This window comes from Amblyomma mixtum, chromosome 3, assembly GCF_055824585.1.
Source record: "Amblyomma mixtum isolate Tamu chromosome 3, ASM5582458v1, whole genome shotgun sequence".
NCBI classification, from domain to species: domain Eukaryota; kingdom Metazoa; phylum Arthropoda; class Arachnida; order Ixodida; family Ixodidae; genus Amblyomma; species Amblyomma mixtum.
In genome coordinates this window covers 240,546,573-240,562,804 of record NC_143014.1, presented here as the reverse complement: position 1 = coordinate 240,562,804, position 16,232 = coordinate 240,546,573, and the positions used below count along the sequence as shown (strand labels likewise).

At 49.1% G+C, this 16,232-nt stretch overlaps 1 protein-coding gene across 2 annotated transcripts in view; it reads left to right on the top strand.

The window, feature by feature from the left end:
- The window catches only part of LOC149354145 (translocon-associated protein subunit alpha-like), a 40,904-nt gene that overhangs the window by 12,620 nt on the left and 12,052 nt on the right, over positions 1-16,232 (top strand). For both annotated transcript variants that reach the window (XM_089583086.1, XM_089583085.1), the window contains exon 5: positions 13,718-13,849. In XM_089583086.1, coding sequence (XP_089439212.1) covers positions 13,718-13,849 — 132 coding nt within the window. The remainder of the gene's footprint in view (positions 1-13,717; positions 13,850-16,232) is intronic.

The window sequence follows — 16,232 nt, the reverse complement described above, 5'->3', positions numbered from 1 at the left end:
TCCCATGGTTTATTATTTACGTCAAGAACACTCTTTAGCTCGCTTTTATGACGTCGGCAGACGGTATCCAGGCTGACCTACCGGCCGGCAGACTCGGCGTACTTCACGTCCGCACAAGAAAATACAAAACAGCCATGCTACCAGAAAGGATGCTTTCTAGATTCGAGATACGACAGCATGACTGTGCTAAAAGTGGATCTTTCGGCAGCGACACTGCCTGCGGCAACGCCGGCCGACGACCTGCGCGCTGGTCCCAGACTGCCCTAGTCGTCGCTAGGCCTAGCTGCTTTCGCATATCGACTCCGCAGCTGAGGGCGCTTCGGGACTGGCCAGCGCTCAGAAACGTGCTCCGCTCGGCACCCATTTACTGTGAATTCGTCCCATAATAAAAGATATGCTCGATTTCCACGACGTCTTCAGCAACAGAGCTAGCAGACGGCAGGCGAACCGCACCAGGTAGCAGCAGCACAAAACCGGCTATGGGATGAAATTTGCTTGCATCGCAGTCATCACTTCTACCAGGAACTCGGTATTTGCCAACGATCGTCACAAACGATGCATTTTTGATATTCATATATCCCAGGGTTTGCTATGAACGTGAACAAACAATACTATCGCGTTCTTCAGATGCCGGCGTTCGGCACGAAGACTGGCGCAGGCCGCCCGTGTTTTGGTATGTGTTTTGGTATGACGTCACTAAAACTTTATTTTTCTACACCCCTTGTGACGTCATGGTTGATGGCGCTAGCGAATGGGTCTAGGTCGTGAGAGTGAGCATTTAGGTAATCTTTGGAACCGAATTAAAATATTTTTTAAACGTTTGTTGCGTCCAACACCTGGCTGTGACTGCCCTTGCATACATAGGAATCCCATAGCAGGCTTTTTATAGCTTCAAAATTTGGTGTCTCCACCCCTTTAAGCCTGAATGCAACAAAGCTCCATGTAATGAATTCGTCAATATTACGAAGTTCCCAATTCCCCAATGATGCACTCATTGCAGCGTTTGTATTTGTGAACTCCTTGTAACAGAGGTTTGTGGTGATTAATTTTATATGTAATGAACTCGGTATTCCAACTATGTCTCAGCGGGTGCTGTGGTACTTGTAATTGGGCCGAACCATGAGAAAGTTTCTCAACAGTAAAAACAAACACCACTATAGGAAAGTCTATGATTTCAATGAGCGAATGCAGTTGACGCAATGCGCCATGCTGCAGTGTTCTCAACACCTCTCTGTGGCAAATGCAGCAGTCTCCAGAGCTGTCACTTTTGTAACGTTGCACCGAGTGGCATTGCAACAGTTCATGCTCAAAAGCAGCCCGAAACAACAGGACGTAGTAAAGAAGGCACGGTACGAGCAATGCGCACCCATCGCTGCCACTCGATTGCTCGCGGGATTCTGGCACTGACCGATGCTGTATGCCAGGAGTGGGTGGAGAGCGCTGGGGACTTGAGTTGTCGGTTGATCAGGGCGATGACAGCCGGCCAAGTTGAGAGAGGGCGCATGTGGGAAGAGGCCTCTGACTACGCTGCCTCCTCCACTCTCTCCACCCCACGCATAGTGGTACCGTGCGAGCTGTGGCAGACAGAGATGGTGGCAGTGGCTGCCACAGTCTCGTTATCAGGGCGATGACTTAATGGCTTCTTCTTGTGTGACTTCGAGTAACGGGGGTTTACTCTGAATATTTGAAGATGATTTCACCTACACTTTTTTCTTGCCGACTGCGTGTTCACGTGAAATACCTTAAACGAAGTTTGGAAACCTGCACCATGAAAGTTGTATATATTATCTGGATCTATGTAACATTCACCTGGCATTCAAAGAAAAAAGAATCCGCTTAACCAAACCACAACCATGGAAACTACAGTTCTATCGTTGCCAGGCCACCTACTGTCCTGACGCGCCACGCATTCTCGCCATCTCTCCTCCTGACAAAGACCTTTGCATTCCTGTGCCATGCATACTGGAAGTTGTGGCTTTTCGCCCATTGTTTCGCGTCCCAAAGAAGAGCCCTGCAATGCCTAGTCAAGTTTTCTTGAATGTAAACTGAAGTTCCAGATGTCTTTAGCGCATGCCTTTTCTGAAACCATTCGTCCCGCGTGTCTTGTGCAGCAAGCCGTACGATAACACCGGTCGTCTTATCTGGCTTAGACGGCAGTCGATGAACTATTACAATATCTGCTGTCGAGAGGGGTGTGACTTCCAGTGACTGCGCTACATCATTTACTTTTGCTAGCAGGTCCTCATTTTCTGTTTCCTTGATACCGTGTATTTCTAGGTTGAGCTTGAGGTTCCGCCATTCCAAATCATTCAGTTGCTCCTGTACGGACGGCAATGCAATGTCTGTCTTTGCTTCTAGCGCGTGGACTCTGTTCTTGATGTCCTTTATCTCATTGTCATGACACGCGGTGTCAGCAAGAATTTTGTCATATTTATCCGACATTAGCTGTGCAGATGCTTCAATGTTTTCAACAGTGTCTTTCAATGACATGAGAGCGCTGAGCTTCTCTTGAATGTCGTATAAGACATAGCTGATGTCAGGCCTGTCCTCATTCTGCTGCGCAACACTGCTCTCAGCTGCGTCAGCCTTGTGCTTTCCTTTCGCATTACCTCTTGATTTGCTAACACGACATGTCTGACATCGCCATGTCTTTCGTGTCACTTCCCTCATTGCAATATATTGCGTTTCTGAGGTGCCGCAACACTTTCCTAAGTGGTAGACGTATTCACACTCATTACATATTAGGTAACTGTTGGGCTCGACGCGCCGTCTGCAGAGACGACAGTGGCGCCAGCGGGACTGGGCTACGTGAATAACGGCCGGTTTCAGCACGCTGAGTGTGTGTGTGTATTTGTGTACGCGTTTGCTTCCGGTGTCCCGTTCTGGGAATTGTTTTGGTCGCGCACACGTGCGCCCGCCGGTGGCTCCTTACCCTCTCCTTCGAGGTCGAGAAACGGCCGTCGCCCCCTCCTTCACGGCCGAGAGACACTGCTGGCTAACCTTTGCGGCAGCCTGTGTCGGCGGCTGCGGCGGGGGGAAAGCGTGGCGGCGCAACCAGGGGACGGAGGCCCCTAAATCGGCTGTCGGCGGAAACGCGTCTGTTTGGATTCTCAAGTTCGCTCAAAACCGACAGCGGACCGACAACGAAAGGGAGTCCATCACGGTGCGAACGGCTCCGACTTGACAGCGAGAATGTGTATATCACCTTAGTTGCCGCCAAAGGACTCCTAATTCCACGGAACGATGGGTGAACAAAATACACAAATCGACCATCTGTGCGTGGGAGGACCGGCGAGAGTGTGAATGTCCCGCCTTTTTGTCACGGTGGCGAGAGGGTGATGTTCCGCCCTTTTGTGGGCGGGTTTCGTCAAGAAATGTGATTGGCGATGTTCGAACAACCAAGTTTCCCCCAGATAGGTACCTGGGGAATTGAAAATGTATAAAATGTGGCTTCAGTGTGCTTCTAAGGGAGACTCCTGATAACCTGCTTTGTAAATAAAATCGTCTATCTTGTCTGGCAGTAACCGGCTGCATCTTATTCCGCACGTTGCTGGAGAGAAGAACTTCGGAGACCATCCCGAGGTACGAACCACAGTGCACTAAAACATATCTGGCGCAGTCGACAGGATCTCCAGCGATGGGCGAATGAGAGCAGCAGCGGTGGACGGCGGACGAGACTGGTGGCGTGGACGGCGGACCCGAGAACGTCACTGAGGAGCCAGCGGCCTGCCAAAGCGAGTCCCTCCAGACCTGTGGAAGAAGAGAGCACCGCGGAGCGACTCTTCAGAAGTCAGGCGAGTGCCTCTTGGTTTCCTGTCGGGCGCAGTTGATGACAATGCCATATAACTTGCAAGACAGGGAGGTTAACACCACAGAAGCGGAGTCGGACGGGGTAGAAAGCTTGCAGGAGTTGGCGGTGACCAGTGACGCGGTGGGGGATCTGAGTAGCGCCATGGAGGAAACAGCGTCGGAGCAGCAGATGAAAATGCTGGAGCTTCGATTTAAAATTGCTGAAGCAGAAAAAGAAAAGCAACGATTAATTCTGGAGAGCGAGAAGTTGCGAGCCCAAGAGCGGGCGGAGTCCCACGAAGAAGGTAACAGCGGAGCGCTAGCTGTGGATAGGTCAGAGGAGGATAGGCGCCTAAAGTATGCATCCTTATTGAAAGGAGTACTAGCACCGATGCCGAGTCGGGAATTCCTAGTGCCCGGGTGGTTTGAGGATGTGGAGGCGACTCTTGATTCTTATGACGTCCCGTCTGAGTGGCGGGCCGGGCTTGTCTTGCCACAGTTGAGTGAAAGAGCACGCGGATTGCTTTCTACGTTGACAGCCGAAGAAAGAAAGGACTATAATAAAATGAAGCAAAGTATTCTAGATGGATTGAGGTTGTCAGCAGCAGAATATAGAAGGATGTTTGAGAGGTCGGCAAAAGCCGCAGATGAGACATGGGGCCAATTCGCAATCCGGCTGGGAAACTATTTTGAATACTATATAAAAACCTCGAAGGCTACCACTTTTGCAGAATTAAAGCAGTTAATGGTCACAGACAGGTTGAAGGACTGCTTAGCAGCTGAGGCACGGGCTCATATTGTTGTCAATGAGAATCAGAGGTTCCTTTCTCCGGGCGAAGTGGCCAAGCTGGCGGAGAGTTTCGATGAAAGCGTGAGATGCAAACCAGGGTTAGCAGCTCATTTGGGAGGCTATCGAAAGAGGCCGAGTGGGGACCAGAAGGAGCGGGCCGGTGCAACACCTCATCAAGGGGAGAATTTTTCTTTAAGAGGAATGAAAGGACGGTGCTTTGAGTGCAAGTCACCAAATCACTTCGCTAGAGATTGCCCTCTCAAAAGGACAGGGGATAAGGCAGGCAGACGAGGCCAAGAAAAACCAGGAGCCCGCGCCGTGGTGGCTAAAGTGGATGCTCATTTGGAAGAAATAGCTCCCGCGAATGAGGTTGGCATGCAGGAAACAGAGAGGGTAGGTAGGAATTGCCTCGAAACTGTAACATTGAAAAGTTCGGAACAAAGCATTAATGCGGTGATTGATTCCGGGACTGAAATGACTGTTATCAGGCGAGCTCTAGTGCCGAAGTATGAGGCAGCTGGTTCCACAATAAAGCTGAGGGGAGCTTTCGGCGATGAAGTGAGAGCTGAGCTTGCATATGTGCCTCTCAGAGCAACAGAAGGTGCACCGTTTGTCTCGTTCGACAGGGCACAACCAGCTTTGCTATGTGCGCTGACAGACAAACTGTTGGCCGGAATAGACGCGCTCATAACTCCCGCAGACTACAGACAACTCCTTGAAGAAAGGGCAGTTGTAAACGAAGTTGTTTCAGAGGCAGAGACCGAAGGCGGTGAAAAGGAGACGACAGAGCATAAAAATCAGCAGACGGGTGCGTCCTTGGCGGTTACGGGAACGGACGAAGAAGCCGAGAAAAAGAAGAGCGCGCGGCAAGTTTTCCGTGAGGCTCAGGAAAATGACTCGTCGCTGCAAGAGGCATGGAAGCAGGCTAGAGCTGGCACACATGGAATGATAATCCCGGATGAGTTACTCTATCACCAGGAGCACGTAGTGGGACGGATGTGCACACAGTTGGTGCTGCCATCGCATAAACGACAGGAAGCACTAGTGAGGGCACACGATTCGCCTTGGGCAGGACATTTGGGAGAGCGAAAGACTTTGCAGCGCATAAAAATGTCATTTTATTGGCCGACCATGGGCCGGGAGGTCAAGGAGCATTGTCAGTCCTGCCACCAGTGCCAAATCAGGGCCCCTATGAAAACACAGGACCGCGTACCGATAACGGCATTGGCCAGGCCTAGTGCACCATTCCAGGTGGTATACATGGATTGTATCGGTCCACTGGATCCACCATCAGCAAGGGGACATCGCTATGCACTATGTGTAGTTGATTTGCATACTAGATGGCCTGAGGTTGTTTGTTTGAGGTCCTTAACAGCTAAGGCTACCTGTGACGCGCTCACCCAGATATTTTCCAGAATGGGAGTGCCAGAGACCATATGCTCAGATCAGGGCACAAATTTTACATCAAATTTAACGCAAATTATGCTGCAGAAAATGGGAGCGACTCCCAGATTTTCCACTCCTGATCATCCACAAAGTAATGGACTGGTAGAGCGGTGGAACGGCACTTTTAAAAGGATGCTGTTTCACATTGTAAGCGAGCATGGACGTGAGTGGGATAGAATGGTGCCATTCCTGCTTTGGGCTTATAGAGAGGTGCCACATGCCATCACGGGTAAATCACCGTTCGAGCTTATGTATGGTAGGATGCCTGTCGGACCTCTGGCTATACTGCAAAAGACGTGGTCAGGAGACTGGGTTGTTCCCGACTCATTGGCAGTGCCAGCAGCAGACTATCTCGATAAATTGAGAAATGATCTCGAGGAAGCCAGTAGGGAAGTGGCAAAAAGTAGCGAGCTCACGCAGCAAGCTTATGTGGGGAGGTACAACTTGAGGACCACCGACAAACAATTTTCTCCAGGTGACCAGGTTCTTTGGCTGGAGAAAGAAGGCGATGGGAAGTGAATGGCACACTGGAAAGGTCCAGTAACAGTTGTGGAAAAGGTGCGGCCATATAGCTATACGATTGAGCTAAGTGATGGCACGCGCCGATCAGTGCATGCAAATAAGCTTAGGCCATACAACGCAAGGGTCAACACTGTAGGCATAGTATTTGAAGGCGACACGGAGTTTGGAGAACTTCCCGCATGGTCAGATACAACGACAGCAGTTGAGCAGCTGGAACGGGTAACTCTCAGCCATTTAGATCTGCTGCAGCAAAGGCAGGTAAAGGAACTAATCGGGAAGCACTGTGAGGTGTTCAGTGATAAACCTGGCCGCTGCAACTGGGGAGTGCACAAAATAAAGCTAAAAGATGGGGCGCAGCTGAAGCGTGCGTACCCTTACAAGGTGCCCATGGCACTAAGAAAGGAAGTTGACCGACAGGTGGCAGAGCTAAGGTCGTGGGGTTTGATATATCCGATAGAAAGCTCCCATGCACATCCCGTGGTGTGCGTTGCTAAGAAAGATGGCAGTGTCAGGTTATGCTGTGACTATCGCAAGCTGAATGAAGCAACGGAGCCTGATGCGTTTCCTATGAACCTGCCAGGTGACCTAATTTACGAGGTAGCGCAGGCAAAGTACATAACCCTGCTCGATATGCTAAGAGGATATTGGCAGATTCCGTTGGACGAAAAAGCCCAGGAGTACACAGCATTTGTCACCTCATCTGGACAGTACGCTTGGAAGGTTATGCCGTTTGGACTGAGAAATTCGGCAAGCACCTACCAAAGAATAATCAATCAGATCCTTGTACCACACCGTGAATATGCGTGCGCATATATAGATGACATGTGCGTCTTCTCGCAGACATGGGAAGAGCACCTCGAACACCTCGGAAGGGTACTGGCTTCGCTAGCGGCCGCAGGGCTCACAGTTAATGTCACTAAGTGCCATTTCGCGCAAAAGGAAGTGCGGTTTCTGGGTCATATCGTGGGGTCAGGAAAACACGGCGCAGATCCAGAAAAGCTTAGAGCCATTCAAGAAATTCCTGTACCACAAACAAAAAGACAGCTGCGTAGCTTTTTGGGGCTAGCAAATTATTACCGGGATTACGTTCCGGAGTATTCAAAGGTGGTGCTACCACTGACGAACCTGACCGGAAAGCGCGTGCCTCAGAAGATACCGTGGAAGGAGGATGCCGAGGGTGCTTTTATAAAGGTAAAGGAGTGTTTTACAAAGGCCGCAGCGTTGAGCGCACCCGATCTGAACAAAGAGTTCATTCTGGCCACTGATGCTTCAGATTATGCCGTCGGAGCATGTCTAGCACAGTTGGATGACGAAGGAAAAGAGCAACCCATTTCATTCCTGAGCAAGAAATTAAGCCCGGCCCAGTCACGATGGGCTACAATCGAGAAAGAAGCCTACGCCATCATTTGGGCGCTGGGAAAGCTTGACACGTGGCTGTTCGGTGCACGAATCAGGGTAATTACCGACCACAATCCCTTGAAATTTCTTACTCTGACCACGCCACTAAGCGCGAAGCTGACAAGGTGGGCGCTGGCTCTCCAGAAGTACAACATTGTAGTGGAGTACAAAAAGGGGTCTCTAAACGCAAATGCCGACGCTATGTCGCGTATGGTCGCCAATGACGAGAGCGAGTAAGATACCGTCGTCCGTTTTCGCGGCCTCGGTTTGCGAGATGTATGGCATTGTTGGGTGCTGCGTTGGCAGGGGACCGAGGGGTACTTGTTGACAGATGAAGTGGGAGCAATGCGTCGAGCTCCTGCGATTGTTGTGTGCAGCAAGTTCGAAGACTGTGCCGCACAGTTTTGTGGGGAGGTGTTGGGCTCGACGCGCCGTCTGCAGAGACGACAGTGGCGCCAGCGGGACTGGGCTACGTGAATAACGGCCGGTTTCAGCACGCTGAGTGTGTGTGTGTATTTGTGTACGCGTTTGCTTCCGGTGTCCCGTTCTGGGAATTGTTTTGGTCGCGCACACGTGCGCCCGCCGGTGGCTCCTTACCCTCTCCTTCGAGGTCGAGAAACGGCCGTCGCCCCCTCCTTCACGGCCGAGAGACACTGCTGGCTAACCTTTGCGGCAGCCTGTGTCGGCGGCTGCGGCGGGGGGAAAGCGTGGCGGCGCAACCAGGGGACGGAGGCCCCTAAATCGGCTGTCGGCGGAAACGCGTCTGTTTGGATTCTCAAGTTCGCTCAAAACCGACAGCGGACCGACAACGAAAGGGAGTCCATCACGGTGCGAACGGCTCCGACTTGACAGCGAGAATGTGTATATCACCTTAGTTGCCGCCAAAGGACTCCTAATTCCACGGAACGATGGGTGAACAAAATACACAAATCGACCATCTGTGCGTGGGAGGACCGGCGAGAGTGTGAATGTCCCGCCTTTTTGTCATGGTGGCGAGAGGGTGATGTTCCGCCCTTTTGTGGGCGGGTTTCGTCAAGAAATGTGATTGGCGATGTTCGAACAACCAAGTTTCCCCCAGATAGGTACCTGGGGAATTGAAAATGTATAAAATGTGGCTTCAGTGTGCTTCTAAGGGAGACTCCTGATAACCTGCTTTGTAAATAAAATCGTCTATCTTGTCTGGCAGTAACCGGCTGCATCTTATTCCGCACGTTGCTGGAGAGAAGAACTTCGGAGACCATCCCGAGGTACGAACCACAGTGCACTAAAACATATCTGGTAACGTTCGCTGTCGACCTCTACATTGCACGCTACACACGTTAGGCAGTCATCATCACTCATCATTCAAAGCAAAATACACACTTTTGGCAGCAGCAGGGATGCGGAGGAATGACAGAAAACTACTTAGAGTACACGGAAAGACACCAACCTGTGAGGAACAGGAGTGCGGCTCAGAACGATGTTTCCTGTGTCACCGCTGCTGCCAGAGTGCAATTGAGTGCTTCTCCCTTTTTAGTTTTCATTCTGCACTGACCTTTTGAGTCATAACATGAAAACTTCTTGTAGTGAAAAATTGCACTCTTCTCAGTTTCGCTATATCCAGCTTGAATTGTATGCTGGCACTAAATTTAGTTAGATGGCCAAATCTTCTGCAGGAGTGGGCCACCTACATAAATCATGTCTTTAGCATAACTAGCTGCGCAGCATTTGACAAGGGAAATGAGTTCAACATTACCAGCATGCTCAGTACATCAACACTGAGCACAGATCAAAGTTGGCCTGTATCGATGGGTTGGTGCGTTTCAGTGACGAGGCGGTTACTTCCATGCAAATGGAGCTGTTGAAAGCTAAAAATGGCTAAAAGCCGAACTGTAGATATCGCCACCACCGGTCATTCTCGCAGGGAAATTGCGGTGCAGTGAGACATTTTTTCTCAAACGGTCCCCTGAGGCCAGGCATACACTTCCAAATTGTTATCACTGAGACTTTTTCGCACTGGATATCATGAGTTGAAATCAGTTTGTGGGGAATATTTTAAATCCAATTTCTCAGCAATAAATTCATTTCATGCAGCCAGACTCGCATCAACATAGCAAGAAAAAGCTGCAGCATCAATTTCTACGGAGAATGGACAAACAAAGCTGATGTCAGCGTGACGTGCTAGTGCAATGAACCCTGCACATGCAGGAAGGTATGTTTGTCTGATCTGTTAAGGGTTATTTCTGGAAGTGTGGAGTTGCCTGTTGAAATTCAGCCTAGGCACCTTGTCATGAGTTGGGTGAATTAAGTAGGGAAAAAGAAAATGAAGAGAAATAAGGAGGTTTATAGACGGAGAAAGAAGACTGAGTGGAGCAGTAAGGACTCATGGAACATGGTCAGAAGAGGAATGGGAAGCCTGAACACGACTTTCTGCAGGACAGAAAAAGATTAAGTCAAATATTTGTGTCGAATAAGCAAAAGACAAAGCAAGGGCTGCAAAAAAATTAGCCGACAGTCACGGCTGTGTAACGCGACATTCTGCAAAAGCAGTTTGTGGGACCTTCTCGTTGAGCCTCTGCTCTCACGGCATGGAAGCAGAGTTTTCTCGCTTTCACGTTTTTGCCGTAATGTTTCGTGTGCCACAATGCACCAAGGATACCACAGACCCAAGGAGCGGCAGTTTGCGCAAGTGCTGCTTTCTTCTGCTGCACACAGATACACTAGACTCCTGTTTAGACGAACTCGGTGAAGACAAATTCTCGGGTAAGATGAGTAATGCGATACCATGTGGTTGGTTCCCATTGGGATTCAGTGTTTTTTTTTAAGAAAGTCTTCTAAAGACAAACTGTTTCGTGCGTGATTCAGTTAAGACGTGAACGTTCATAGCAACTGCGAACCCCAGCAACCCCATGCAACGATATTCGCGGAGCGTCTGTGCAACACTGTCGAACAAAGGAAAAGTATATAAAAAGCTTCCCTGCAGTGAGCACACCCTGACAGGAAGACTTCTGCCCAACTTCACGGCGTTGTGGGGGGAACCTGTCTTGCAAGGCACCTTTGCTGTTGCATGGGTGGGGTGCAGATTGCAGATCTCTGCACCGTGCATGCGTCACCTGCGACACATTGGCACCGGCAGACTAAAAGGCGTGTAGGGGTGGAGTAGATCATTGGTTGACTTAGAGCTTAAACAGTTTGGAGCCGTACTTAACTGTAACTGAGGCACATGGTGCACCTGCCCGTAAAGTTGACAACAGCTACACTGCAGAAGGATCGAGATAAGAGAGAGATGCACGTCTGCCCAGGTGGGCGGCACCTTCAGAGCAGTTGGAGCCTCAGAAATTGCCGGGAACAAAAAATAACAAGTAGAAGTCTCTCTAAAAGAGAGCGAAAAAGATTGAAAAGAAGAAAATTAGCCCAGTGCGATTTTTAAGAAGGATAACGTGTTCCATGCCCTGAGTGTTTAGCCTACTTCATGCGTAATGCCATTTATGTTCCGTTTGCAATTATCCTCTCACCGCAGGGTCGTTGTATTTATTTTTTACTGCGCTAGCACAAAGAACTGCACTCACCGATTTCACCACTGTCTGTCTGGCGACATGGATTGCTCAGGGAGAGCAAGCTGGGTCACACAAGCCTCGCCAGTGGCAGCAGCTGCCATCACAGAGCCGTGGCGCATTGCGTAACCGCTGCACCACTGTGCCAGCAGTGGTATGAGGTCTCCCAGCGGGCAAGAGTGTAAAGTAGAATGACCAGTTCTGCATAAATGGGCATTAACCTATTAAAGCTATCAGGTGATACAGTTAAGGCGGAGCCCCCACTCACCATTTTTGGCAGTCTTTGTCTGAAGCCATGGTTGACCTTGAAAACCGAGCCTCGAACCGAAGTGAAAACCGAAGTGCTCACCTAATTCACATTTGGCGTAACCACGCTAAGTGGTCAGCTATTTTTTTTGATGTAGCACATATTTCGACATGCATAGCATGCTCACATATCTCCTCTCTCTCTCTCTTTTTTGAGGCGCTTCTGATAAGGTGAACAGAATTTCTGATCCCTTGATGTTCAAGTCTACTGTATTGTGTTCAGCCAGCTCAGTAACAGGGCATCTCAGCCTTCCTCTTCTCATTCCCTCGCTGTCAGTCTTCTGTGTCATTGTCTCCAATGCCACAGAATCGGGAAACATGCCCTTAAGTAGTGTTGCACTGTGAGAGAAGAGGTGACTTGCCCTGGGGGCAGGCTGTTCCAAATGTCAATGGTGCTGCAAGGGAGCAAGCTGTCTTCGTCATGTCCCTAGGCCTAACAGCCGGGCGTGGATGCCACTCGCTTCTGTGCTGGTCCGTTGCACAGACTCGTGTCAACACAACATAGGCCCGATGTGAGTGCCTCCGATCATTGATGTGGTGAACTGCTGGCCATGGACCTTTGTCGTTACTACTAGAAATCCGTTTCCAGTGCCGTGGTACTGCTGACTTGGTGCAGACTCGCTAGCACCACCTCTGCCGGAGCCTCGTCACTGGAAAAAGGTTCCTGTACATCTTCAGCAGTGCAACGCAGCAAGTAGAGCCAAGTGTCTTTTTCTACCCGCGCTAGTTTGTTAAACATTTGGTTTCAAGCTTTAGGACTTCATTGGCTTATTGTCAGTAGCAGTTTTCTTCTTCATTTGGTGTGGCATATATATGTGCTTTGTGAATTGTGTGTCATATAAAATGTTTCATTCCATATACAATCACTTGGCCGACTCTTCAGCTTATGGCTCACTCTCGTGCAGAAGGCTTCCCAACTTCGTGACTATTTTTGATGAGCCTCCCATCAAATGTCACAAAGTTGCTAAGCTTCATTCTTTGTGTGAGTGGATTATAATCTGAAGAGACAGATCAGGTGGTTGCACAGGGGACAAAACATTTCATACGACAGACAATTCGCAAAGTGCAGAGATGCATGTCAGCTGCCACCATGTGTCGCTTGCACCTGTCACCGGCATGAACTGCATATGTGCGCTAGAACTGGTAGTTTGTTTTCAACCGGTGGAGCCCAGGAGAGGGTGGAGGAGAGGTGTACATGTGCTGAACAGCCGTATGAAAAAGGCAGATTAAAGTACTAATGCTTGAAACCAAAGTCCTACAAACTGGCTCGCATGGAAAAAAGAACCTTGAGGCCTCAACATGCTATGCCATATCGGTGAACACATACAGGTACCTAGTTCTAGTGATAAGGTCCCGGCAGAGGTGGTGGTATGTGGGTCTGTGCCACATGAGCAGTAGCACGGCGCTAGACCCATTGATCCCTCGTAGCAGCAACTAATGTCTGCAGCTGGCAGGTCATAACGTTCCGTTGACGGGGGTGTGCAGTGGGTGGGAAGGACTGGAATGAAAGCCAGTGACATCCATGCCTGGTCAGTGGGCCTCGGGACACTGCAAAGCCTGCTTGCTGCCTTGTAAAACCACTGATGTCTGGAACAGTTTGCCCAAGGTTTTGTCTTTCTCTTCTGACCATGCTCCACGAGTCCTGTTATAATTATTATTCTTCCTCGTCTCTTTTGTCTTCTTCCTTCTTCTATAAACCTTCTTCTCTTCCTTATCATCTTCTTTCTCTCTCTCCCTACTTTATCCACCTTAATTCATGACACACCTCCACTGGGTCCTAAGAACTTGACTGAAATGAAGTGTCGGGGATGGGATTTATTACTAAGATTTTATCCTACGGCCTGTGCATTATCCTATTTTGATACATGCAGTGGGCTGATTTTTCTCTTTTAAAAGGGACTTTAATTGATAACACATTTCTTTTTGCTTCTAGTTCACTGCCATTGGTTGCAACAGGGTGGTAAAGCCCAAGCAGCAGGCCACGCTGTCTTACAGCTTCTTCACCAGTGAGAGCTTCAGTGCTGGGCCCTTTGGTTTGGCTGTGGATCTTCGGTACAGAGGAGCTGTAAGTATCGCATCTTGCTGCATTATCTTTTCGCTTGTGAAGGTAATGCCTGATTAGTCAAAGGTGAAACACAGAAGATACGTATAGAAGCACCTCATTGATACTTATTGTTCTTTAATGCTGGAAAAACTTGTTTTCTGGGATAACGTATAATTGGAAGTGCCTAAGATTTTGAAAAATATAACTGTTGAGAGGTACAAGGGCATTTATTTACAATTTCACTTCATAAGAATGTAAATTGTGTTGATTACCATTTCTTGGCACAAGGTCTGAAAAGACACTTTTCTAGTGTTAACGCAGTTCAGCCCATATTTACGTTGTCCTTAGGACGGAAGAAACTTTGCAACGCATCCGGTCCGTTGACAGCGGTGGTGTAAGTAACCGGGATATCTTCCTCCACGATGATCCATGGTAAAATAAATATCATCCATCTAGAAATCACTGTTAAAGCTATGGAAGTAGTAGCAGACAAGCACGAATGCATTTTCGTATGCACGCACGACTGCCAGGTGTCTAGTGTGGCCTACTCCAACAAGATTACCGCCAAATGCGATTTGATGAAGATGGCATGCGGCTGGGTCACAAGGAACGAAAATAAGGCAGGTTATCCAGGTGGAAATTTTAATCAGTTAAACAGCTTCCAGTAGGTTTATGTAACATTTTACAGTTGGTTTCAATTGGAACCAACTGGGAATTATTTAGACGAATCTATAACTTACTCTGTATACTTTCCGAAATGTGGTACCATCTGGTCAACTACCACTTTAACAGCCAAAGTCATAAACAAGCAGCCACAATAAAATGGCAGAAAATAGGAAAAAGGTTGCTTCGATATTTTTGGCTGACGTGGTATTGTGTCCACAGCCGGCGTAGGTGCAGTGTTCACCACAGCCAACTGACGAGGCCATTTAATGTTGCCACGTGTGTGTTCTACTCAAAACCGAAATGGATTCGAAAGGAAACAGAATCTGAAAGCAAAACCACAGCGTATTTCAGGCCCCTTTTCTGTAAAATAGGCCATTTTTAGGCACCGACATCGGAAATAGGCATTTATAGGCACTGACACCCAAAATAGGCATTTGTAGGCATTATAAAAAGAGTATTAAACACATTGTCAACACCTAATTCGTGCTCATATGTAAAAATGGTGCGCCTACGAAGCGTTGAAAAAAATAGGCATTCGCCTAAAATCCGGTCTCTAATTATTATTAATGAAGTTTGGATTGGTTTGGTTTATGGGGTTTAACGTCCCGAAGCGACTCAGGCTATGAGAGATGCCGTAGTGAAGGGCTCCGGAAATTTAGACCACCTGGGTTCTTTAACGTGCACTGGCATCGTACAATGCACGGGCCTCTAGAATTTCGCCTCCATAGAAATTCAACCGCCGCGGCCAGGATCGAACCCGCGTCTTTTGGGTCAGCAGCCGAGCGCCATAACCACTGAGCCACTGCGGCGGCTATTGTCTGCATAGTTGCTTACTTCAGGTTCCATATGTGTCCTTGAAAACCTTTGAGTGTAAAAAAAGGTGTTTTCAAGGGCTCTTAAAAGTCCTAGTATTTCTGTTGGTCCTTGAAAAATCCTTGAATTATGGCGTGCTAAAGGGTGTCACATTTTTAAATGGTAGCTGTAACCGTAAGGAGCAGGAAGAGATGAGAGCGGATCAGGGCACCAGTGTGATTTGGTGATATCCTGGCTGAAACAGAGGGGAGGCAAACTTTGGCAGGGAGTGGCAGAGAGTCAGGCCGCATAGCCTGAGTCGCTTTGGGACGTTAAACCCCCATAAACCAAACCTCTTGAATGTAGCCATGAACAAGCTCCGAATGCTTACCAGAGTCTGAACATTCATGATGACCCCCGCAGGGAGGCGTCTGCAGCATGCAGACGTTGGTGAGTGGCGACACCACGGGGTTAACCCGAGCATCCGCAGGGACATCCCCGCAGGGGGATGATGGTGAACAATGCGTCACCACGGACCCGAGCATCCGCGCTTAGCCGTGCGTGGCATCGCCGTGTCCGGGGAAAAGGGGATCCTGGTGGTTGAGCCGATGCCGAGCGTTTGGACCCTTAAGGCCCCTCGGCGGAGGCAACACACCACTTTGGCCCCAGCTTCCTGTAGACGGCACCTCCGGCCTGACCCGACCGGGGGAAATCGGCAGTCGCCTTTTCCTGTTCTCCTCTCCATCTTTCACTTTCCTATCTCCTTTCTTACAACTCTCCTGTATCCTCCTCTTTTCTTCGTTTTTTCCTCTTTTTCCTGGCGGCGAGGGTTAACCGTGTGTGACCAACTACCCTGAGTTGAGTCATATTAGGTTATAGTTAAGGTGTACAGCTGGCGTGGGCAGGACTTGCTTTCAAGTTCCTGTCGCGTCCCCCTGTTGGACTC